We start from the raw sequence: 25,499 nt of genomic DNA on the forward strand, positions 1-25,499 counted from the left end.
TAAGCTCCACTGAAGTACACGAACAAGACAAAACAGGAATTAGTGGCCATTCTTCAATACTTGGCAAAGTCTCAATATGATATGAAATAGGTTAGTTTTTCTGAATGGGGTTAGTTCCATAGTCTTGCTTCAGTTTTTAGTTTAAATAGCAGCTCATGGTTGGTGAAATTTTTTTTTCGTTTCATTGTAATACTTCCTCCTAACTGTGGAGACACCCCAAATGCTTTCCCTTCTTCCATTTGACAAAAAATAACATTTGACTGCATTTCCAATGAAGGTCATCAATCTGATTTGGGTGTGGGAGGCTATTTCATTTATTTCCCTTTTTCTGCACAAGCATCAATACTATCAGCACAAATCTGAAAATGAGATTCAATTTGTGCACTGTCTGCTTTCATATCTTGCTGTTTAGTAACAGTACAGAGCACTGCACTCTAATAAGGCTTGCCCTCTGCCTTAGAGCCAGGACTGGCCTGAGAGTAAAGGATCAAACTCAGGATTCAAAATCTGACTGCCTTATAGTCATTTAAATGTAACAAGGTACTGGACAAATACATGATTTATCTTGATGAAAGTAAAAAGCTAGTCTCTCCATAGTTATTGCTGAGGCTCACTTCCAGTTTTCAAGACTGATTTTTGACACCCTCAAGTAATTTCAGTCCAAGCATTTGGCCTCCCTTGTTTGCAACCAGGAAAACTAATATGAAAGACGATAACACAGTATCCACCTATTATTTGTCAATCATGTTGGCTATTATCTGAAAACAAGCAGACTGTACATACAATAAAATAAAGCTGTATTCATTTTTTATTGAAGGTGTGGACCTTGCAAGCTGAAATGAAAACGAGCTTTGAAAACTGGATAATGAGCTTTCATATATGTACAGATATTATTAAAATTAAATTCTTCACATAAGCAATGCTTCTGTAGACTCCTACTGACCTATAAAAAGTACAGTCATAAAATAATATTTTAAAGTAAATTCTGTATAAAACTTTTGCTCATATCAGTGTTATTCATATAATTGATTTCAGACAGGAGCAGTAGAAATGTTTTCATTATTTAAAAAAAAATCCTATGGAAACTGTTTTTAAAAAGCAGACATTCTCTTGCAAAATATGGAATCCAAACACTGCAGCTCATGTTAGCTAATGTATGAGAACCTGAAAATGAATTTTACCAGAACAAACCAGAGAGATGAAACTGGAAAGTTTTTTTTCATTGCCCTAGCAGAGAGAAATAAAATGAGCAGACAATGTGAATAGTAATAAGAAAATTAGCTGCAATGTATGTATTTGTAACAATTTAAAATCGTATTTTTTAAAATGTTACCTAATACTGTATTATATCCCTCGTCTACATTATCTAATATATCTAAGTCACCATAGTAGGTGAACAACATTCACATAGTTAAAATTAGAAATAACCATGTTTATACATAACTCAACTGTCAAATATCTTTAGTAAAGTGAAAAATACAAGCTGCCTTCTCTGGAACTGTAGACTATGGCTCAGATTTTCAATCAGATGTGCACAAAGCCACATTTGCACTTTTGTGTATATGTTGCTTCAGTGTGGAAATCCTCTGAATTGTAGTTGCAAATCAGGGTTGTGCAGGCATGCATGCACCTACATGCGTAACCCCCGTGTGCATGTATGCATTGGAAGTTTTGCATATCTAAGTTAAAGCAAAAGTAACCGTGTACTTTGCACATGCCTGTTTGAAAATGTCAGTCCATGCTGAAAATCAAAAGATGCCCTTTTACCAGTATTGACCTTTGAATATTGACGTGATCTTGGGAGGTACTGTCAAGGTATGATTCCCCACTCTGAACCTTAGCGTCCAAAAGATGGTGTACCTGCACGAACCCCCTAAGCTTAATTACTAGCTTGGAAATGATAGAGCTGCCACCACCCAAAAATATAGTGTTTTGGGGCACTTTCTGGCCCCCAAACCCTTCCCTGGGGACCCCAAGACCCAAAACCCCTTGGGTCTCACAACAAAGGGAAATAAACCATTCCCCCCTCCTTTCTTAGTCCCAGATTCTCCCCTCCCTGGGTAACACTGGGAGATCCCTGTGATTCAACTCCTTGAATCTTAAAACAGAGAGGAAATTCACCTTCCCCCTGTTCTCTCCTTTCTCCCACCAGTTCCCTGGTGAGTGCAGACCCCCTCCCCTTGGGTCTTACACAAGAAATAAAAGAAATCAATCAGGTTCTTAAAAAGAAAAGCTTTTAATAAAAGAAAGAAAAAAAGTAAAAATTGTCTGTAAAATCAAGATGGAAAATGTTACAGGGTCTTTCAGCTTTTAGACACTAGAGAGAATCCTCCCCCCCAGCACAAATACAAGTTCTAGCAAACAAGAGATACAATCCTTCCAGCAAAATACACATTTGAAAATAAAGAAAACAATCAAAAGACTAAACCGCCTTTCTAACTGGTACTTACTAAATTGAACAGAAGAGGCTGTTTCAGAAAATTGGAGAGTCTGTATACATGTCTGTTCCCTCTCAGAACGCAGAGAGAACAAAGAAAAACCCAAAAAGCACAGACAAAGGCTTCCCTCCACTGAGATTTGAAAGTATCTTGTCTCCTGATTGGTTCTCTGGTCAGGTGTTCCAGGTTTACTGAGCTAGTTAACCCTTTACAGGTAAAAGAGACATTAACCCTTAACCATCTGTTTATGACAGGTACATACCTGAGAATAAATGGTAATCTATATGTTAGACTAAATTAAGCTGCTTAAGAAACGCTATAATGAAAGCAGGGGAATACAATAAAACAAAATAGGCTTTACAATAGACTTAATTAAGGCCCAGTAGTGTTATAATGGTTATCATGAGGCTTAGCAAGGACTGGCATTTAGCATAAATTAGCATAAGTATTTGACCTAATGTCATAAGGTTTGTAGGAGCTTTTGCAATATGTAGCTTTTGATAAACAAGTACAGCTCAGAAAGATGAAACAACAGATTTTGGTGGGATTTTAGTACATGTAATCGTGAATTTAACCTCACTGATACACTAGAAATATTTATGCACATGCCTGGTGTCAATGACTGGAACCCCAGTTATGGTTTCCCAGACACCTGTACAGGGACTAAAGGCCAGAAAACATGATCCCCAGGCATGCATGGTCAGGAAAAGGGGATATAAAATACGGTGTTTGATTAACCTTTAGTTGGGACATCAGGGATGACAGAATGGCAGAAGTCTTAGTACTCTCAAGCCCACTCATACTGCTCTCCATGTACTGTTCTTCCCCTTTTCTCTTCTGAGGGTGTCCATAAGGCTGTGAGTATGCACAGTGTAGGGGGTTGTTTGGTTATATTTATCTTGCTTTATTATATTTTTCTATGAGTTCTATTTTACTTGTATATTTTAAGTATTCAATAAAGTCCTCATGTTTCTATGCAATTCACCAACCTCATCTCTTATAATACATATATGTAGTTGCCTGAGTAACGAACCCGTTATTAGTGACTTGTGCAATTTGCACCTGACATTTATCAAAAGCTACTCCAGAGAGAAGTCCACCAGCCTGTTAAAGAGGAAAAAATACCAATTTAGTTTCCAGATTGAGCTCTGTATTAACAGCCACATTTTTAAGCAGTTTTTCCTGCATCTTTCAGTGCACACACCTACAGCATGGATTGGTAGTGGAGAAACTTAATAGAACTTAGATTAACACTGAAGACAAAACGTTCTGTTTACGGAATTGATTATACAGCAGATTTTACTAAAATTAGTGTTTTACTCAATCTGAACTTTTCAATTATCAATTTTTAAAACGTGTATCTTAGTTGCTCTTTCTTGAATGTCAACTAAGGCTTATATTTGATTGACATACCGAATTTTAAAATTCGGTACCAAAGTACTCAGTGAGATGCACATTTTGTATTAAATCATTCTAAGCCACTACAGCCAGCCACTTGATGAGTTTTGTAGCACAATCCAAACCATTTTTGTTGACTGTATAAAGGAGATTACCATTATTATACTGTATTAGTTGGAAAGAACAAATACAATTTTATTCATTGTGACTGTGGGGATACAGCTACCAGCAGGACCCTTATTAGACAGAACAAACCTCTCTATGTTTTGTGTTAAAATTCACAGTGGATGCTTCATGCTGCTTCCTGTGGAAAATAATACAAAAGATAGTCATTACAAATGCATTAAATTGATTTTGTCACTCATTTTGCACTCTGTTCATTTGCTGTAGTATTTTAGTAAGAGGGAAGCTGATTATTGGTCAGTTGGACTTTATGCGGTAATATGCATAAACTTTGGGACAAGTTAGGCACACAGATCGCACGCGCGTGTGTGTGTGTGTTGAATGAATGAATAAATGTTAATTTTTTTCTGTTCCATGCTGAAGGTAACTAGACTTTAGTTTGTTTTTGAAAGGTATTGTAATTCCTTTAATAGAAAAGCCCATATAAAGTCAGAGTTTACAATCCTTTCACATGCAAAACTCCAGTCAAATTTGGTGAGTATTATGTGCATGTAGTCCTACTAATTATCGAGTCCCAAAAACAGCTCTGATTAAAGTAAATGGAAAGACTCTCATTGATTTTGATGAGAGTTAGATTGGGCTCACAGGACTTGATTTTCCATGGATTGAATCAATGGCAAAGCTCCTGATAACTTCATTGGACACAGGATCAAGCCCATATTAACAAAAATTGGAATGCTGAACATTAAATGAATTAGGATTGTTTGTTGCTACTGTATAACCATATATTGTGATAACCTCACAAAATTGGTTGAACTGTAATGTGATATTACTTCACCTTCATCCCAGTAAGGAAAAAAAATCCTTGTTGCTGTTAACTGAATCAGAGCAGAAATAGCTTCTTTTCAAGAGCCGCACTGATCAGCTGTGTGCCTTTGAAGCTAGATGAACAATTATTAAATATCCTTATTACCTCCAAGTCCAAAAGACGTAATTATATGAATTAGGAAAAACTTATACTTCAGATCTTTTAATCTTAGTTTTATATTCCCCAATTGTATGTTTTCCAACAAACAAGAAGATATATAATATAAATTAATAACTTCAGCGCCTTCACAGAGAGTAGAGCTGGCCAGAGAAACTTTGACAGAACCTTACAGCATCAGAATATGTAGTTTTGTCAAAATTGAAATGCATTGCAAAATCAGGTAGATTTTTCTGGAATTTCAGTTAGATGAAAGAGGAGGAAAAAAGTTCCCAGAGTGTTGCAACATCCCTTTTTTATATTGTCAGAACAAAAAATTTCAAATTTTGTATTTTGAAATGACTTTTTATTTTTATTTTTTTAGTTTGTATTCTATTATGCATTATAATACAAACTTGTACATATAAAAAGTATAAATTGAAGTGAAGTTTCTTTATTTTGTCAAAATGAAACCTTTCAATTACTTGAAACAAATAAATAAAAATTTAGAATTTTCCTCTGTGGCAAATTTCAATATTTTCAGTTTTCATTACATTTTATAATTAATCTAAATTTCAAAATCTCTAAATTCTTCCTGAAATGGAACTGCCATTCTCCGCACAGCTCTTACAGAGACTACTGCACTTGTCTGTAACAGCTCAGAATAATAACATGCGTATCTGTTGCACAAGTATTCAAAATCAGTTTAGAAACTTTTATGTCCTATTCAGTTTCTTAAAGGGATAAAACTCTTGTAGATTGATACAATGTGTTCAGAGAAACCTTTTCCCCTTCTGAGCTCTCAGGTAACTGTCTTTCTTAAAAACAAAATAACACAAAAACACCACTAGCAAAAGATTCAAAGAGTCCTATGGCACCTTATAGACTAACAGACGTTTTGGAGCATGAGCTTTCATGGCTGAGTACTCACTTCGTTGGCATGCATCCAACGAAGTGGGTATTCACCCACGAAAGCTCATGCTCCAAAACGTCTGTTAGTCTATAAGGTGCCACAGGATTCTTTGCTGCTTGTACAGATCCAGACTAACACGGCTACCGCTCTGATACTTAGCAAAAGATTAACTCTCCACCAGAAACAAATATTGTTTCATCCTAATCACCTTCTAAGAAAATACTCCAGTTTCCAGGGAGCCCAGCATCTTCACATTATATGTGTTAAATTGCACCTTTAAGGTACTGCCCAAACTGATTGTTGTATAGAGGCACCTTATTCCTGTGTGGCTTTGCTTGGGTTGTATGTGGGGTCTTTGGCTGTCCTCGGTTGTAGGGTTTATGGTCGGTGTGCCCCCTGGGGTATTCGTTCCCCTTGACAGTAGCTTTCTTGCTTTCTGCCACTTCCATCCATCTGGCTCCAATCTCCCCCGCCTCAGCGAGATTTTTGGGTTTTCCATCTTGTATGTACCGTGTTAGGTCCTCAGGAACACCATCCAAGAACTGCTCCATTTGTATGAGGAGGTGCAGTTCTTCCAAGGTTTTAACATTGTGTCCTGATATCCAGGCCTCATAATTTTTCCAAACGTAGTAGGCGTGTTTGGGAAATGACACATCTGGTTTCCACTTTTGGGTTCTGAAACGCCGACGGGCATGATCCGGGGTTATCCCCATTCTGTATCTGGCCTTGGTTTGAAAAAGTTTATAGTCGTTCATGTTCTCCTTAGGCATTTCAGCTGCCACCTCTGCTAAAGGTCCACTGAGCTGTGGCCTCAATTCAACCATGTACTGGTCTTCAGGGATGCGGTACCCAAGACAGGCTCTTTCAAAATTTTCCAAGAAAGCCTCGGTGTCATCACCTGCCTTGTAGGTGGGAAATTTCCTGTGATGTGGAACCATAATTGGTGAAGGGTTGTTAGGATTGGCTGGCGCATGCAGCCCAGCTTGCGCTAAGTCCAGTTCATGTTTTCTCTGTTTTTCCTTCTCTTCATTTTCTTTTTGTTGTTTTTCCATGTCTCGGCGGTGGGCCATGTCTTCTTCTTCTTGTTTCCTTCTGTGGGCCACCTCTTCTTCTTGTTTCCTTCTGTGGGCCACCTCTTCTTCTTCTAGTTTTCTTTTGTGGGCTGCCTCTTTGGCTGCTTCTTCTCTTTTGTAGGCTGCCAGTTTGATGCTTTCTTCCTTTTCTTTCAGCTCCACCTCTTTTTGTCTTTTTTCCAGTTCCTGTTTGTTTTTTTCCATCTCTCGCCTGTGCTCGGCGTCTTTGATTTGTTCTTAGACCTCCATTTTTGCCTTAGAAGTCATGGTTCCTGTTTTCTTGTGTTGGGGTGCCCTCCGGTGTTTATTGTCTGAACTGCAGGCTCTGTTGCCTCCTGGGGTTTGCCTAGCAACAGTGCCTTTTTCCCAGTCTTCCTAGCTAATTTTTTCAATGTAAAGTAAACCAGAAAAACCACTTTATTTGCATGAGTATAGTGCTAGTATCTGCCTCCTAATGGGAGTGCTATTGTCACAAAAGACCCTTAACAGCCCCTTAATGGTTTCTTGCTTAATATGCAAGCCACAACTGCCAGAGAGAGCAGAAAGAAAAAAAAATTCTCTCTGGTTCCCTTTTAAAACCAAACTGTTTCTCTCTGCTAAAAAGCCCCTAGCAGAGAAAAGAAAAATATAATATTCCTACTGGCTTCTGGATTCTATCTTTCCCATAAACGCTGCCACCATGTCAATAACCTAGTGCCAGATTTGGACCTTAGCGTCCAAAATATGGGTGTTAGCATGAAAACCTCCAAGCTTAGTTACTAGCTTGGACCTGGTACTGCTGCCACCACCCAAAAAATTAGAGTGTTTTGGGGCACTCTGGTCCCCACAAAAACCTTCCCTGGGGACCCCAAGACCCAAATCCCTTGAGTCTCACAACAAAGGGAAATAAACCTTTTCCCTCCCCCCCCCCCCAGGTGCTCCTGGAGAGATACAGAGAAGCAACTTCCGTGAATCTAAGCAGAGGGAGTCCACCCTCTGTAATTCCAGTCCTGGAAACAAAAGCACTTCCCTCTTCACCCAGAGGGAATGCAAAGTCAGGCTAGTAAATCTAACACACACAGATTTCCCCCCGACTTCTTTCTCCCACCAATTCCTTGGTGAGTACAGACTCAATTTCCCTGAAGTTCCTCACTAAAGAAAAACTCCAACAGGTCTTAAAAGAAAGCTTTATATAAAAAAGAAAGAAAAATACATACAAATGGTCTCTCTGTATTAAGGTGACAAATACAGGGTCAATTGCTTAAAAGAATATTGAATAAACAGCCTTATTCAAAAAGAATACAATTCAAAGCACTCCAGCAACTATAGACATGTAAATACAAAAGAAAAACCCAACTTTGTACTCAGAACTTGGAAACATAAGATTAGAAAGCAGGAAATAGAAAAATCCTCCTCATAGCTGAGAGAGATTCAGGCAGAAGACCCAGAACAAAAGACTCACACACAAAAAACCCTCCACCCAGAGTTGAAAAAATCCTGTTTCCTGATTGGTCCTCTGGTCAGGTGCTTCAGGTGAAAGAGACATTAACCCTTAGCTATCTGTTTATGACATAGGGAGCCCAGAATCTTCACATTATGTGTGTTAAATTGCATCTTTAAGGTACTGCCCAAACTGATTGTTGTATAGAGGCACCTTATTCCTGTAAAAACTCCAGGAGTATAGGGGATCATCAGCCACTGCACCACCTTTTGACAAGATGCCCTACGCACACAAATCCTGAATGCAGCCTGTACCACTGCCTTTGCAGAGCAGGGAAGGGGCTCCTCTTGGCATGTTTCTCTCTCTGAAGCAAGAGTGCTGCACTCAAGATTCTTGGTCCCTCTTGGTGCAAGGGCTACAATTTTGCCTTGCCCCTGTACAGGAGTACAAGGGGGTTTGAAAGGGGAGGCTTCCACGGACCACCCCAATTTATGCAGTCATGCAGGGCTGAGCAGAGTAGAGTCCCTGATGTACTTCTCAGAGTCTTTCCCTTAAACATGTATGTCTCTCTGTCATGCACAGCTGCTAATGTCAAGCGGTAGCCTTCTGCTGTGGATCTTGCCATCTGTTCCAAAGACCTTCTCACAGTTACATTCCAAGACCTTCTGCAAAGACCTTACTTCCTCATTCGACATTTCATTGTTGCAATTACTAGTTGTCTAAACATTCTGAAGATTTTTACCCTTCTGCCGAGAAGCTAAAGGATAAAACATTCCACCATGACATTTTTTACCATGAACCCAGCAGATCCAGTTGCAAGCTCCTATATTATGACTTAAGCATCCCTTGTTTATTCTTAGCATTCATACACAACACTGTCAAGGCTGGTAGGCCTGAAATGTGACTCAGCTTTCATGTCTCTTTACAAAGTATGTAATTCTTTATATTTCTTTCTTAATAAAAATGAATGAAGTAATGAATGAAATCCTTAGAATGAAGTATTTTAAGCCAGGGAATCTAGATAGAAAACTCTTAGTTTTAAAAGTTTCAGTTGTTCTTCCTATCCCATTTCATTTTTCCCTGCCATGATCAGTAATAGTTTGGGTTTTTCTAACTTTGAATATCTTTCTCAGTGAATATAAGAATTGCCATAATATATTGGATCAGTGGTCCATCTTTTAGTCAATATCCTGTTTCTGACAGTTGCCAGTACCAGTTGCTTCAGAGAAATATGCAAGAATCCTTGTAATGACCGCTTGTGGAATAAGCTGCTTATAGGGAAGTTACTACAAAACAGTCAGCACATATACTCTTAAAGCATAAGAGCTTATATCCCATCTTAAAAAAATAGAGTGCGGGGGGGGGGGGGGGGCATTAGTAAAATTTTGGTTAAAAAAAATTTAAAGCACTGCATGACTTGTCATTCAAGTCACAAAGGGACTTTTGGGCGCTTTTAAAAATGTAACTGTCAATTTTTTATTGTTCCTAGATCTTGGCATTAGATTCTCTTATTTGTATTAGCAACAAAGCATGCTTTAAATACATCTGCTGTAGAGAATGTCTGTTTCTACAATCATTGTCCAGTTCACTTCCCCACTCCATATTTTGTGTTCACAACTAGTATTTATAGAATCAGAGATGGCAGAGCTGAGAGAGACCATTTAGATCCTCTAAGCTGTTCCCTTGCAACATAAAGGACATTGTTCTTTATTAATTCCTCCTTTAAATGTTTTATCTGAAATTCACCTCCCTTCTTTGGTAGTCTCGTCCAGCAACTAATCCATCTCACTGTCAGGGCAGCCTTATTCTTAATCTCAAGGATGTAATGTAGAGAAACATTTGGCTTCTGGGAAAAGCACTGTATATTCTGTTCTACTGTTGGCTTGGAGATTGCTTTGAGATGGATGAATAGAGAGGAAGATGCTATACTTGGCAGTGCAGCAGCTGGCTTTTTCCACTTTGAAAAACTGAGCATGTCACTGTCTTGATAAATCTAGCTTTTGATTCCCTGGTAATTTGTCTTTCAACTTTATGAGAGGCCAAAGTTCCTCTTTTAAAGGTCTCTTTCTTAACTTTATTGTTAGCCATGCAAGTATGAGCTATTTGCCAAAGGAGATCTTCAGCATGGTTGTATTTATTCTCATTCATGTTTGAAAGATGAATATTGTCGAAACATTCATTTCTGGTTGTTTCTCCCAGTGGTTGGGGGAAAATACCTGTTCTTAGAAAGCCGGTTTTGATGTTGACACAGACTACTAATGCCATCTGATCACCAAAATGATAAAAGTAATTTCTGTATTTAACAACTAACCATTTGACAATGCAACAAACACGCTTTAAATATAAATTGGCAATGTTATTTTAGAAAACTGTGATTTTAACCAGCTACACAGGATTTACTCTAAAATTACATTGGAATACCCTGTGCTGTGATTTTGCACTGATACACCTCTGCAGCCACTGGTGGGTGACCCCTCTTTTCCCCATAACACTACTTTGGGGGTCAGGGTGTGTAATAGGTTATAGTTATAATCGAAATGAGTAATTTCAAACCATTTGAATCCGATGATGCCCCACCTCTTCCCTGCCTACATCTGTTATATGCAAGTGCACTATACACTGTTGTGGAAACGAAAAGATTAGAATAGTCTAAAGTCTTCAAATGCCATTAGAATGTGACCAATGGTGAGTGCCTATATCATCCTGTTATGTGGCTTAGTTACAGGCATCATTCTTGATCTGCCAAACTGGAAAAGTGTCTTTTTGAGCTCAAAACCTAACTACCCAGTTTGGAAAGAATCTTGTCGGTCATGTAATGCAACCAAATTCAGAATCCATTCCGGTGAATGAATGTTACTGTAATGGAACCACAGATTGTGGCTCAAATGCTCAAGCATTGCAGGTTTTTTCTCATGGGGAGGAGAGATGATGCTTACTCATTTGCACCAGCATCAACCAGGATCCTCCAGTGGCATAGAGTTGGCATGCACAACCCTCTGCTGCTGCCAGAGGAGACGGGAGTGTCAAGACCACACCTAAGCCAAACTGATTGATGGATACAGTTTGGGCTCCCAGAGGCTTTTATCAGCTGATTTATGTCAGAGTAGCTAGAGGATTGGTCTAATTTATGCTAAGTATTGGTTGTGCACACTTGTACATGACTTATGTGTATGCTCATGTAGCAAAGATCTGTACTACTATATGCAACGTCAGAGGGCAACACTTAACTTTTTCTTCACAAGGATATAGGCTATGTTAGACTGAATGTACAGTAGTCCCCATGGCAATGCATTAGTCTTCGTATATAATGGGGAGACAAGTAAAAATGGAGAAGTCTGCTGCTTTTTGGTCAGAGTGGAAGGAAGGCAGAAATCTTTGAGACAGTGTTGGGGGCAGGTTGAGGCTGTGAATGTGAGGAAGCAGCTATATTGCATTACTTATGTTGAACAGATCAAAGGTGAAACTCTTCATTTGAGGAAAGGGGGGAATTCAGTTTTGACCTAAACTGCTGAAATAGGATTAACGTGTCATTAAAGAATATACTGCATCAGATATTTCATAACTCTCTCTTAGTAAAGAGAGAAATTAAAGGATCAAGAGAGGAGAGTTGGGTACAAAATGCATATTTAAATGTTTTACTTAATATAGCTTCACACAATAAATAGACACAATATTCCCTCACCATCAGAAGATCCAATTTATCTGTCTAAAACCTTCCAAGATAACAGTAGTTTCTCTTCCATTATTCCATCCTCAGATATGTTTCTTTTTTAACATGGAGATACTGTTGCTCATAGCAACATAAGACAGATGGGTGTCTAACTGCAATTATTCCTCTGTTCTGTTTATCTTTATGAATTGAATTAACTGTGCAAGATTGCTTAAAAACTTCCTCTTCTGTCTGTTTGTGGCTGTAACGAAACATGCATTACAGCATGTGTAGGGGGGTGTGTGTGTGTATGTATATATGTGTAGTATGTGTGTATTAAAAAAAAGTTTGCCCATACTTTTCCAGTCAAACAGGTCATTTCAGTTTCTTGTAACTTTATTGAAGTTTAATTTTTTTGACTGAAATGTGATTATTTTTGCTTGAAAGTTTCACCAAAATAGATTCAGTTTTTAAGCATGGAAAAAGACAGGGCTGGAGGGAAGCAGTTTTTCTGCTTAACACCCCTCCCCCTGGCCCCTTGCCACACACCCCAAAACTTCTATTGCTTCATGGAACTTCAGTTTTAATATGTATAGGCTTGTGGAATATGATTTGTGAAGTTATACATGGAGAAAGACCAGGGCTTGAGTTTCTTCCTCAATGATTGTATGTATTGCATAGAACAGAGCATTCTGCTGCTGTTTAGCAAATAGCAACACGTGCCGAAATGTCTTTTCATTTCTCTTTTAACAACTACGAAATTCCATTTAAAGTTTAAATTAAAAGAACATTAGGGTTGTGAAGTGAAGCGCCCAGAAGATGGCCATTGCTAAAATTAAGGCTTTCCATGCAACTTAAATTCTTCCTCCTTATGCATATGCATTATGTTACAGGGCCTGATTCTGTTTTCTGTTGCATGAGAGTGGCTCTCATTGGGTTCAATGGGAACAGCACCTGTGTAACTGACAGCAGAATTTTGCCCTCAGTGTTTAGTTCCGTGATCAGATATTATTTTCCCAGAGGACCCCCGCAGGGTTCAGTGCACTTGATGGATGGTGCTCAGTGAATGAGGCAGCTGTTCAATATTTTTTTTATTGTTCATTGTTTCCTTGCTTCAAAGAGTACACATCATACAAATTGTTCCATGAATAAGAACTTTTTCTTTTTTGAGAACCCTTCCTTTTTGCACTCATCACCATAATAGCTGAGAACCTCACAAACATTAATTAATTTGTCCTCATGCATTTAGTGAGGTGGGTAAACTGAGGCACAGAACAAGTAAGTGACTTACCCAGAGTCCTTTAGGAAATCTGTGGCAGAGGTGGTGGTAGAATCCAGATCTTCTGGTCCAGTTTCTTAACGACAAGCTTATCCTTCCTCTTATCATGGATCAGATCTCCATTTGCTTCACAGGGTCCAGCTTCTGCAGTGTCTGAAGCAAAGTACCAGCCTGAGTCAGTGCATAGCCTTGCCTCATTCACTGAAACTGAGTAAGGCAAGAATCCCTAGGAAAACAAGTACTCTGTGATCGTGTAATAAAGAATTTATTGCAGTGCAAACATACAAGGCACTAGTGTTACAATTGCAAGGATGACCTTAATTCTGGCATTTCCTGACTTTTGAGCACTTGACTGTTTAAGGTTAATGCACTCTTAATGTAGGATTGAGATAAAGAATGTGTTACATATGATATGACTTAATGGATTTAATTTTGGGTTTTTTAATGATCCCATGGATTTACATTTGAAGGGAGGAAGGAAATGAGGCAGTAAACCGAAAAAGAAAGCGTGTAGCACATTCCCAATAAATATATGGTACATTCTTAGTGTACATGTTAAGAAATCTGTTTCTATAGCAACTACTGTAGATTGCCACTTCCTCTAGTGTTTGTAATATTACCAAAGTCAATTTTGCTGATGCTGGGAGGGGCACATCAGTGTATGCTATAGTAGTTTACTGCTGGTAGTATGCTCTGTGTAGTTTTGAGATGCATGAGCAACACATTTGGGTAACCATAGATAGGATTTAGGGAAACGTTTTTCCCTACCATGCTGAAATAGTGTCTCATCCATTCAGAGTGCTGTGATATAAAACATTTCCTTTTTCATTCTATTCAAAGACTAATCTATATTTTAATCTTATCACAAGGAGCAAGAAGAAAGGTAGTTAGGTATGTTTCCGAATTTTGGATTAAATGTACACATTTTGGTTTAACAGCGTTTTTGTCTGTGGCTAGAGTCGTCATGTCTGAAATTCACTCTTAGAGGGGAGCAGGAGGCTGATGTGTCACTTAAGCCTCAAAATAAGGCTTAGTTGGGATTTAAATGGTACATTGGCTTCCTCCTGGCCCTCTGCATCACAGGTGAATATCTTTCCCAGAATATAGTGACGAAAGATTCATTTTTTTGTCCAGAGAAATTATGCATCCTCAAATAGAGAGCATTTTCTCTCTGTTTTATACCTACCTTGTGTAGGGCATAATAGGACAAGCCCCAGAAACTTCTCAGACTCCATCAGTAGGTGGCAAATTATATGAATTTATTTATATTCCCATCTGCAATACAGTCTTGTGCAGCAAAGTATTTGCAAGGTTTCTGGCTCTTTCCTATTGGACCAAGCATGAACAGGCATCTCCCTTCCTTGAGAAATCAGTGCATACCAGGGTCAGCTAGCCCAGGTCCTCCTCCCTCACTGTCTTCCTGAATCTTCTTTTATACTTCTCATCTGATGGCTAATTGGTTCACTAGCCTGGTCAGCTAATTAGTTGCATTTCCCCAATCAGCCGCCTTCAGGGGAGCTGATAGGTGCCTAAGTGATCAAACTGCTGGCTCATTTATTAGCTTCCAGCACTTCGTTACATAGGGCCTACTCCAACCTCTATTGAAGTAACCATTGATTTCAATGGGCATTGGATTGGGACCTTAGCAAATGGAAGACTGATGTTTTCTGCAGGAAAAAGAGTGTTTATTTCAGGTAGCTGCAGCTTGATTTTAAAATCATAATTAGGTGGCCACTGTAGTTTTGAGAGCAGAACTTTCTTTTGTGGTTATGTTTTGCTGCCTGTTGTAAATACTTGGAGATGTTACAGAAGTTTCTCTCTTGCTCTATTTTCTCGCAGATGGATGAGATAAAAGGCAAAGACAGAGTGATTTTGGCTTTGGAAAAAGATCTTGGTGTCCAGGCAGGCCATGCACAAAAGCTGCTGCTTCAAAAAGAAGCTTTGGATGAACAGCTTGTCCAAGTAAAGGAGGCAGAACGGTACCATGGTAGCCCCAAGAAGGAACTTCCTCCTGGAGTAGGGGATATCACTGAAATGATGGGAAGCCCGGTAAGAGATGCAAATGGTCTTCATAGGTCAGTTACTGTATCTGCTTTCATAGTGTTTCTGTATACTCTGAAAACATGGAATTGTGAGTTATGTTTAATTCTTGCCAAAGGAGCATTGCAATGGTAACAGCACTGTACGTTGCACTTTTGCGTAAAAATAACTGCACTTTTTTGAGTACCAAAAACTCCACGTCTCTTGAATTTTGAAGAATGTTTAAAACATTTGAATTTAGACCATTTAAACTGGTAAAAGTGGTCACAATGTGAGGTTATTACTTGTAATTGCTGACTGATTAAGTGTGTTTCTCCAATTGCAGTGATGAACCATGTGTTTCCTTCAGACATTTATTTATTGTATGAATATGAACTATTCTATACAATAACAGTAGACATTAAAAGGGAATTTGTACTTATTCTTTTCCAAATCTATAAGGTGCTATCTTATAAATATGTTCTGTGCCGTACTATTAATTCTGGCATGAAACTGATATAGTTAGTACAAAGCAGTAGGTCTTACACATGTAATTTAAGATTTGATTTTAATTTTTTATGTCATGTAGCTTAGAGTTAACCTTTTGGCTGCTTGCCCTTTTTCAGCTTGTACAACCATGTGACTCTTATAAGAAATATTTGCAACAGTTCATGTCAATTAAAAATATTTTCCAGTAATGATACAAATGCCTATTGATATTCTCTACAGTATTCATGCTGTATTGCATACACTGAATACAAACTCTGCCTGCTATAATGTAAGTATATGTTTCTGTGTAGTTAATGAATGTTTGAAAGAAAAAAAATCCCTTTTTGGTTTGTATGTTTTTAAAGGAACAGCATATGGATGAACGAGACATACGGAGATTTCAACTAAAAATCGCTGAACTGAATGCTGTAATACGGAAGCTGGAAGACAGAAATACCCTTTTAGCAGATGAAAGAAATGAACTGGTAAAATAATTAGTAATAACACAGATGGTGACTTGCAGGACAGTATCTTAATGGTACTCAGAAGTTGTGTTTTCAGGCAGAGTTTAACTTATTTTGTCTCTGTTGCTAACACGCTGAAATATCGTAGAACGTAAAGGTTTTTTTAAATGTTCCTATTTGGCCAGGACTTTGAAACTGCTGGTGTAGAGAGAGAACAGTATTATGCTATTTTCTGAGTGCTTTTCCTTTTCACTGAATAGTTCGTTTGGGCACAAGGATGGAGTATTTGCAGGGTTCCAAGTTAAATCTGTTGTCCTCCAGGCTGTCATTGAATGTAAAAGTCACTTTCATTTTTCAAAGATGAGGAAATTTAATATAAGAAACTCAACTTTGGAAAAGGTTTAGAAATGGTTGCTCCTCCTTTTCATCTTCTTCAGAACTGTCTACTAATAGTTCACACAAAGTAGGCATCAAATTATGAGTGGTAGCTTGCATGAAGCATTTGGTAATATACTGCACCCTGACATGTATGTAATCTATATAACTAATTTACTATATTACTCTTTGAAGTAATGAAACTTGACAATGCCACCATTGTTTTGTGAACTTCTTACACTGGCTAAGAGCTACAAAGCTTGTTTTTCTAATGGAAAAATCTACCATTGCCTAATCTCAAGGTGTCAAGTATCAGAGGGTAGCCGTGTTAGTCTGGATCTGTAAAAGCAGCAAAGAATCCTGTGGCACATTATAGACTAACAGACGTTTTGGAGCATGAGCTTTCGTGGGTGAATACCCACTTCCTCAGATGCATGTAATGGAACTATCCAGGGGCAGGTATATATATGTGTGCTAGCAAGCAAGCTAGAGATAACGAGGTCAGTTCAATCAGGGAGGATGAGGCCCTGTTCTAGCAGTTGAGGTGTGAAAACCAAGAGAGGAGAAACTGGTTCTGTAATTGGCAAGCCATTCACAGTCTTTGTTCAATCCTGAGCTGATGGTGTCAAATTTGCAGATGAACTGAAACTCATCAGTTTCTCTTTGAAGTCTGGTCCTGAAGTTTTTTTGCTGCAGGATGGCCACCTTAAGGTCTGCTATAGTGTGCTATATATATATATATATATATATATATTACAGAACCAGTTTCTCCTCTCTTGGTTTTCACACCTCAACTGCTAGAACAGGGCCTCATCCTCCCTGATTGAACTGACCTCGTTATCTCTAGCTTGCTTGCTAGCACACATATATATACCTGCCCCTGGATATTTCCATTACATGCATCTGAGGAAGTGGGTATTCACCCACGAAAGCTCATGCTCCAAAACGTCTGTTAGTCTATAATGTGCCACAGGATTCTTTGCTGCTTTTACTAATCTCAAGGGAAACTCTTAAAATAAGAGGAGGTATTATGGGTGAGAGATAGCAACTTAGTAATGGAAGGAAATGAGGAGCATTTAAGAAATGTATTTTCCTGGATAATTAGGGTGCAATTTTCAAAAACATTCAGTGTTGGTCTAACTCTGCTCTCATTAAAATTAATGGTAAAACTCTCATTGACTGCAATGGAAGCAGAATTATGACAACACGGAGAACTTTTGAAAATCCCATCCGTATATGTTGGCAGTAGCAAATTCATTCACTCTGTCTCGGTTTAGAATGTTCCATAACATGAGCTATGCAGGGGTGCTGCACTGACTTCCATGTTAGTTTCACTTTGGTAACAAGCAAAGGCTATACGTTTTTAGATGCATACAGTTTAGTTCAGCAGTGGTGTGTAAGCAGAAAAATTGATTGAATGAATGAATGGAGACTGAAAATCCAAGTGCTGCTCCTCCTTTCAGGTCATTGTAGCCCAGATTATGATTAACTGACATTTTGGGGTTCCTTTGCAGCTGAAACGTTCTCGGGAGACAGAAGGTCAGCTGAAGCCCCTTGTAGAGAAAAACAAGAGGATGACCAAAAAGAATGAGGACATGTTGCAGTGTATCCAGAGGATGGAAGAAAAAATTAAAAATCTCACAAGGGAAAATGCAGAAATGGTAAGCAGCTATCTCATACATATCATATGTTGCTTTATAAGAGCAGCTGCTCTTAGTAGCTTAGAGTTGAAAACAGATGTGTGGCTCTTACTCAGATAAATACTGGTATGTCAAAAGCTAAGCCATGTGAAGGTGTCAATGTCAAATACAATATGCTAGTGGTGGGTAGTATTCTAAAATCAGAGTGTTTGTTTATTTTTATTTGCTTTGTCATCTATTAAACAAAATTGATTAAAGCCACAATGGTCCTTATTCTTAATGTGTAAAGGATATAAAAGGGTGTAAAATAAAGGACTAAAATTAACCTTGGCATACCATGGGATTTTGCATGGATGTATATGTCAGAGCTGAATTTGACCTGTATAGACTAGAGATGGTAAAGACCCTCTTCAGGATTGTTCTCTAGAGTATATTCACTAGTGCTTTCTCCATCCTAGTTTTAGATGTCCAAGTGAGATGCAGAATATACTCTGTGTGTGTTTAAAGTGTAAATATTTGCTTGGTGGGAAAAGGACCTTACGTTGTGCTGGAGCAGATTTCTGAAGCATCATGTTAGTGTATCAGAGGTGAGGGTTTTACCTAATGCTGCAGGAAGACATTTAAGAGTTGGTTGTGTTAATAATAAACTTGATTTTTTCAGAGAGAAAAGTTATCCACACAACCGACTTTGAAGAGACACACTTCCTTGAACGACCTCAGTAGCACACGAGAGGAACAAGAAATGGAATTCCTGAGACTGCAAGTCATTGAGCAGCAGCATGTTATTGATGATCTCACAGTGGTAATGTTAAACATGTTCAGTACACACATGCATAAACCTACATTCAAACCTATCACTTGAGAGCAATATTCAAGTTAATTTGAATCGAGTACAGTTAAAACTGGCATTGTGGTGACATGAACAATAATTCTTCACCACTTTGGTTATTCCCTTTGTAGTACATTTATGAGTTTCCATAGAGCATCTATGGTCTTATTTCAGCCATACCATGTGGTGATCTCATAACTCAGGCTTGCCTGGTGAGTACTTGAAAAGTTCTTCTTCGAGTGCTTGCTCATATCGATTCCAATTAGGAGTGCGCGCGCCGTGTGCACGTTCGTCGGAAGATTTTTACCCTAGCAACACTCGGTGGGTCGGCTGGGCGCCCCCTGGCGTGGCGCCGCTATGGCACCGAATATATTCCCCTGCCGACCCATCAGCTCCTCAGTTCCTTCTTACCGCCCGTGTCGGTCGTTGGAACAGTGGGGCGCGGCTTAGCTGATCTCCACCTCCCTAGCCATTCACTCGTTCTAATACTTATTGTGTATATAGTTTATTCTCTATAGTTCTAGTTAATACTTTTAATAATTTTTCATAAACGTAGTTAGTGTATGTAGTTCAGAGGGTTGGGGATTAGCCCTTTCCCTCACCTGGTGCCCAGGCCCATGCCTGGCTCACCGGGTTTCAAACCGTGCTCGGCTTGCCACAGGCCAATGCCCACAGGAGACCCTCACGACTCCTGCCTCAAGCACTCGGGGGAATCCCACCTCGCAGACAAGTGCCGGATCTGCAAATCCTTCAAGCCGCAGATGAAAAAGGAGCGGGACTTTCGCCTCAAGCAGCTCCTAATGGAGGCAGCCCTCACTCCTCCACCTTCGGCACCGGATGCTGGACAGTCCGCACCGGGGAGAAGTGCCTCGTCGGCACCGGAGTGCGCCAGCACCACGAAAACATCTCGGCACCAGCCAGCACCGGCCCAGAAACCTGCCCGGCACTGCTCCCTCTCCCCACTAGCCAAGAAGCTCAAAGCTCCTGCAGCTTCACTATCTACACCACAGTCTGAGCAGCAGCCTAAGGCGAGCCACCCGGCACCAGTAACTGCCGCGGCACTGACAATCTCAGCACTGTTGATTCCGGCCTCACAAGGGCCATCGAGTCTGGTGCCTGACAGCTCCCTGGCTCATGCCTTGGTAGAGCTCATCGTTCCCACAACGCCAGAGACATTTTCTACGGCAAGGGAACTGATTGGATTAACGGAGCCCACCCTGCCTCAATCCCCAGCACCGCCGGTGCGGGTTATTCAGTCAACAGGCAAGCCTGCCATGGTATGACCACCCTCGATTGGCACTACCGAGAGGCACCACTCAAGATCGAGGTCCCGCCAGTGTTCTCGATCTCGGCACCGATCCCGACGCCGCTCGCAGTCCCGGTACCGGTATGGAACCCGGTACCACTCTCCGGTGCGGCACGGAGAACAGTTCGCTGGATGCAGGGCTCCTCCCCAAGCAGTCTCCGCTCCACCATGGCCATCGCGGCATGCTTCTGTCTCATCGCACGCTGTTAGTGCCTCTTACGGGGATTCAGAGGTACACAGCCGGGTTCTACGTGAGGCTCAAGGTCCAGACCAAGGTCCTCAACAGTGGTCCTTTTGGACACCTTGGGCATATCACCAGGCCCAAGGCAAACCCATGGTACCATCATGCTCCGCCCCGTCGGAGCATTGCGCACCGGAAGTGTCATAACCTAGTCCCAGATTTGGACCTTAGCGTCCAAAATATGGGGGTTAGCATGAAAAACCTCCAAGCTTAGTTACCAGCTTGGACCTGGTACTGCTGCCACCACCCAAAAAATTAGTGTCTTGGGGCACTCTGGTCCCCCCGAAACCTTTCCCTGGGGACCCCAAGACCCAAACCCTTGAGTCTCACAACAAAGGGAAATAAAACTTTTCCCTTCCCCCCTCCAGGTGCTCCTGGAGAGATACACAGAAGCAACCTCCGTGAATCTAAGCAGAGGGAGTCCACCCTCTGTAATTCCAGTCCTGGAAACAAAAGCACTTTCCTCTTCACCCAGAGGGAATGCAAAATCAGGCTAGTAAATCTAACACACACAGACCTCCCCCTGACTTCTTCCTCCCACCAATTCCCTGGTGAGCTGCAGACCCAATTCCCTGAAGTTCCCCACTAAAGAAAAACTCCAACAGGTCTTAAAAGAAAGCTTTACAGAAAAAGAAAGAAAAATACATACAAATGGTCTCTCTGTATTAAGGTGACAAATACAGGATCAATTGCTTAAAAGAAATATGAATAAACAGCCTTATTCAAAAAGAATACAATTCAAAGCACTTCAGCAATTATAGACATGTAAATACAAAAGAACATATAAATCCCTATCTGATCTTTGGTACTCACAACTGGGAAACAGAAGATTAGAAAGCAGGAAATAGAAAAACTTCTCATCCGAGAGAGCATACAGGCAGAAGACCAAGAACTCAGACACACAATTCCCTCCACCCAGAGTTGAAAAAAATCCTGTTTCCTGATTGGTCCTCTGGTCAGGTGGTTCAGATTACTTCTTTCCAAGTGAAAGAGACATTAACCCTTAGCTATCTGTTTATGACAGGAGGCCACTGTTAGCCGCCCCCCTCCAGCGGGTACGGACGAATCTCCTTTGGCACCAGACCCTCAGGTCCTCCCAGACCCTGACGTGCCTCCTGACCACAAGTCCATACATGAGCCACTCGTCACTGGTCTGTCTTCTTCCTCTTCCCCAGATGAGGCGGTAGCCGGGACATCCTCATCGGACCCACCCCCTATTGACCTCCGAGCTCACCAGGACCTTCTGAGGCAAGTCGCCTTAAATATCAGTCAACAGGTCGAGGAAGTCCCAGAGGTTGAAGACCCAGTAATAGACATACTGTCAGCGGATGCGCCAACTCGTGTCACTTTACCATTCATCCGCTCCATACAGGCCAAAGCGGACACCATTTGGCAATCCCCGGCGTCTATCCCTCCCACAGCCAGAGGGGTGGAGCGAAAGTACATGGTGCCCTCCAAGGGGTACAAGTACTTATATACCCACCCTCCTTCATGCTCTCTGGTGGTCCAATCCGTGAATGAGCGGGAGTGCCATGGCCAGCAAGCCCCCGCCCCAAAATCAAGGGAGGCTAGACGTATGGACTTGTTAGGACGTAAAGTCTACTCTGCGGGGGGCCCACAACTCAGGGTGGTGAACCAACAGGCCCTGCTTAGCAGATATAATTATAATACCTGGCAGGCGGTGGGCAAGTTCACTGAACTGATCCCACAGGACTCCCGCCAGGAATTCCAGGCCCTTCTGGAGGAAGGAAAGAAAGTTGCACGGACCTCCCTCCAGGCCTCACTTGACGCTGCTGATTTGGCAGCCAGAACCGTGGCCTCCGGAATCACGATGAGATGGATTTCGTGGCTGCAAATGTCAGGCCTACCTCCTGAACTGCAGCACACCATCCAAGACCTGCCATTTGAATGCCAGGGCCTCTTTTCTCAGAAAATGGACCCTAGGCTGCAGAGTCTCAAGGACAATCGGATGATTATGCGTTCCCTTGAGATGCATACCCCACAGACCCAACGACGGTCCTTCTGTAGCCAGCCTCAGCGCCCCTTCCCCCAACCCAGGCCACGACAAGACTTTGGCAGAAGGCGAAGTCGCGATAACCGCAGGCGGCAGTCTGGACCCGAAGGGGGCCACAATAACGGTCCAGCCAAACCAACGACGAGCCCTAAACCAAACTTTTGAAGGTGCGCCCCAAGAGCAGAGCACTGGTCCTTCCCCAGCATCCCCTTCAGTTTTCCAACTGCCTTTCCTCCTTCCTCCCTGCGTGGACCCAATTAACCTTGGATCGTTGGGTCCTGTGCACGGTAGAATTTGGATACCACCTCCAATTTATTTCGCCCCCTCCCTATCACCTCCCTTCCCCCGTCTTCAGGGACCTCTCTCACGAGCAATTCTTCTGGCAAGAGGTTCATACGCTCCTCTCGATCGGAGATATAGAGGAGGTACTGGAGGAATTAAGGGGCGAGGGATTTTATTCCCGATATTTCCTAATCCCCAAGGCAAAAGGAGGTCTCCGATCCATCCTGGACCTGCGAGGACTCAGCATGTTCTTTAAAAAGTTGAAGTTCTGCATGGTATCCCTGGGGACCATCATCCCATCTCTGGATCCCGGAGACTGCTACGCTGCTCTCGACATGAAGGATGCATATTTCCACATCGCCATTTATCTCCCGCACAGATGGTACCTACGGTTTATGGTGCACCGCCAACATTTTCAATTTGCAGTCCTTCTGTTTGGCCTCTCGCCAGCCCCTCACATGTTCATTAAGTGTATGACCGTAGAGGCCACCTTCCTCTGTTGTCAGCGAATACATGTCTTTCCTTACCTAGACGACTGGCTTATTCGAGGGACCTCCAAGGACCAAGTCACCAGACACGTGGGCATCATCACGGACCTATTCAGGCAATTGGGCCTGATGATCAATCTAGAGAAATCTACTCTAGTGCCCACACAAAGAATAGAGTTTATTGGGGCCATTCTAGACTCCAAACTCGCAAGAACCTGCCTGCCACTACCCTGCTTTCAGGCGTTAGTTTCAATTATAAAAAGCCTCCAAAGCTTTCCGACGACCTCAGCTCGCACCTGTCTCAGCCTCCTCAGTCACATGGCTGCATGCACCTTTGTAACCAAGCACACCAAGCTACGCCTGCGTCCCCTTCAGACGTGGCTCGCCTCAGTTTACCGCCCAGGCAGAGATTCCATAGACATGGTGGTCACCATTCCTCAGAGCATTTTAGGCTCCCTCAACTGGTGGATAACGCCCTCCCTGGTGTGTGCAGGACTGCCGTTCCATCCGATGCAGTCTTCAGTGTCCCTAACGATGGACGCGTCATCTCTCGGCCAGGGGGCTCACCTAGGCCATCTTTGCACGCAAGGTCTTTGGTCATCTCAAGAGCTAGCATTGCCCATAAATGTCCGAGAACTGAGAGCAGTCCACCTGGTGTGCCAGACATTCCAGCAACATCTGCAGGGTCATTGTGTTTCAGTGCTTACAGACAACACAACGGCCATGAACTACATAAACAAACAGGGAGGAACTCGATCCCCCCCCGCCTTTGTCAGGAGGTGATCCAACTGTGGGAATTTTGCATAGCCCACTCAATAGACCTTGTAGCGTCTTTTCTCCCGGGGGTTCAGAACACTCTGGCAGACCAACTCAGCAGATCTTTTCTGCATCACGAGTGGTCGATTCTCCGGGATATTATACATTCTGTCTTCCGGAAGTGGGGCTTTCCCCACATAGACCTCTTCACTTCTCGCGAGAACAGGAAATGCCAGAGGTTCTGCTCCTTCCAAGGTCTCGCCCCGGGCTCGATATCGGCCGCCTTCCTAATCCCATGGAAGAGCCAGCTGCTTTATGCCTTTCCACTCTTCCCACTGGTACACAAGGTTCTCCTAAAGCTCTGCAGGGACAGGGCTCGCCTGATCCTGTTCGCCCTTGCGTGGCCCCGACAACACTGGTACACTACGTTGCTCGACCTCTCGATAGCCAACCCAATCTCCATGACTCTTCTTCAAGATCTTATAACTCAAGACCACGGCAGGCTTCACCACCCAGACACTGCAATCCCTTCTTCTCACAGCGTGGCTCCTGCATGGTTAATGCAGTCGGAGTTATGCTGCTCTGCCCCACTGCAGGAAGTACTCCTGGGTAGCAGAAAACCTTCCACTCGGTCTGCATACTTGGCCAAGTGGAAGCGATTTTCCTGCTGGTGTCAAACACTGAATGCCACACCCACGGAGGTTCCCATCCCCACTATACTGGAATGTCTCTGGTATCCTAAACAGCAAGGCCTCGCTAGCTCATCATTGCTAGTGCACTCGGCGGCTATTTTTACTTTCCACACAGGAGAAGGTAGTCACTCTGTCTTCTCCCACCCTATGGTTTCGAGGTTCCTCAAGGATTTGGAGCATCTATACCCCCTAGTACGCCGCCCCGCACCTTCCTGGGACCTCAACCTGGTCCTGACAAGACTTACGTCTCCTCCATTCGAGCCATTAGCAACCTGCTCGCTCCTATATCTGTCTTGGAAAACAGCCTTCCTTGTAGCCATCACGTCCGCTAGAAGAGTCTCTGAGCTTCAGGCTCTGATGGTGGACCTACCGTATATGGTGTTCCACAAAGACAAGGTGCAGTTGCAGCCACATTCAGCGTTCCTCCCCAAAATAGTGTCGACCTTCCGTCTCAATCAACATATTCCTCCCGGTCTTCTTTCCCAAACTGCATGCATCTCGTCGGGAGCAGCAGTTACATTCCCTCGACATTTGTAGGGCGCTCGCCTTTTATATTGACCGGACGAAGCCCTTCCACAAAACGCCCCTACTCTTCGTTGCAGTGGCAGACCGGATGAAAGGCCTACCCATCTCTTCTCAGAGGATTT

The 25,499-nt window shown here is 42.0% G+C and overlaps 1 protein-coding gene across 5 annotated transcripts in view; it reads left to right on the forward strand.

The window, feature by feature from the left end:
* JAKMIP1 (janus kinase and microtubule interacting protein 1) overlaps window positions 1–25,499 on the forward strand; it is a 275,429-nt gene that overhangs the window by 159,473 nt on the left and 90,457 nt on the right. For all 5 annotated transcript variants that reach the window (XM_030563329.1, XM_030563330.1, XM_030563327.1 and 2 more), the window contains 4 exons: window positions 15,097–15,306; window positions 16,131–16,250; window positions 18,119–18,265; window positions 18,906–19,046. In XM_030563329.1, coding sequence (XP_030419189.1) covers window positions 15,097–15,306; window positions 16,131–16,250; window positions 18,119–18,265; window positions 18,906–19,046 — 618 coding nt within the window. The remainder of the gene's footprint in view (window positions 1–15,096; window positions 15,307–16,130; window positions 16,251–18,118; window positions 18,266–18,905; window positions 19,047–25,499) is intronic.

This window comes from Gopherus evgoodei, chromosome 5 (assembly GCF_007399415.2).
Source record: "Gopherus evgoodei ecotype Sinaloan lineage chromosome 5, rGopEvg1_v1.p, whole genome shotgun sequence".
NCBI classification, from domain to species: Eukaryota; Metazoa; Chordata; order Testudines; family Testudinidae; genus Gopherus; species Gopherus evgoodei.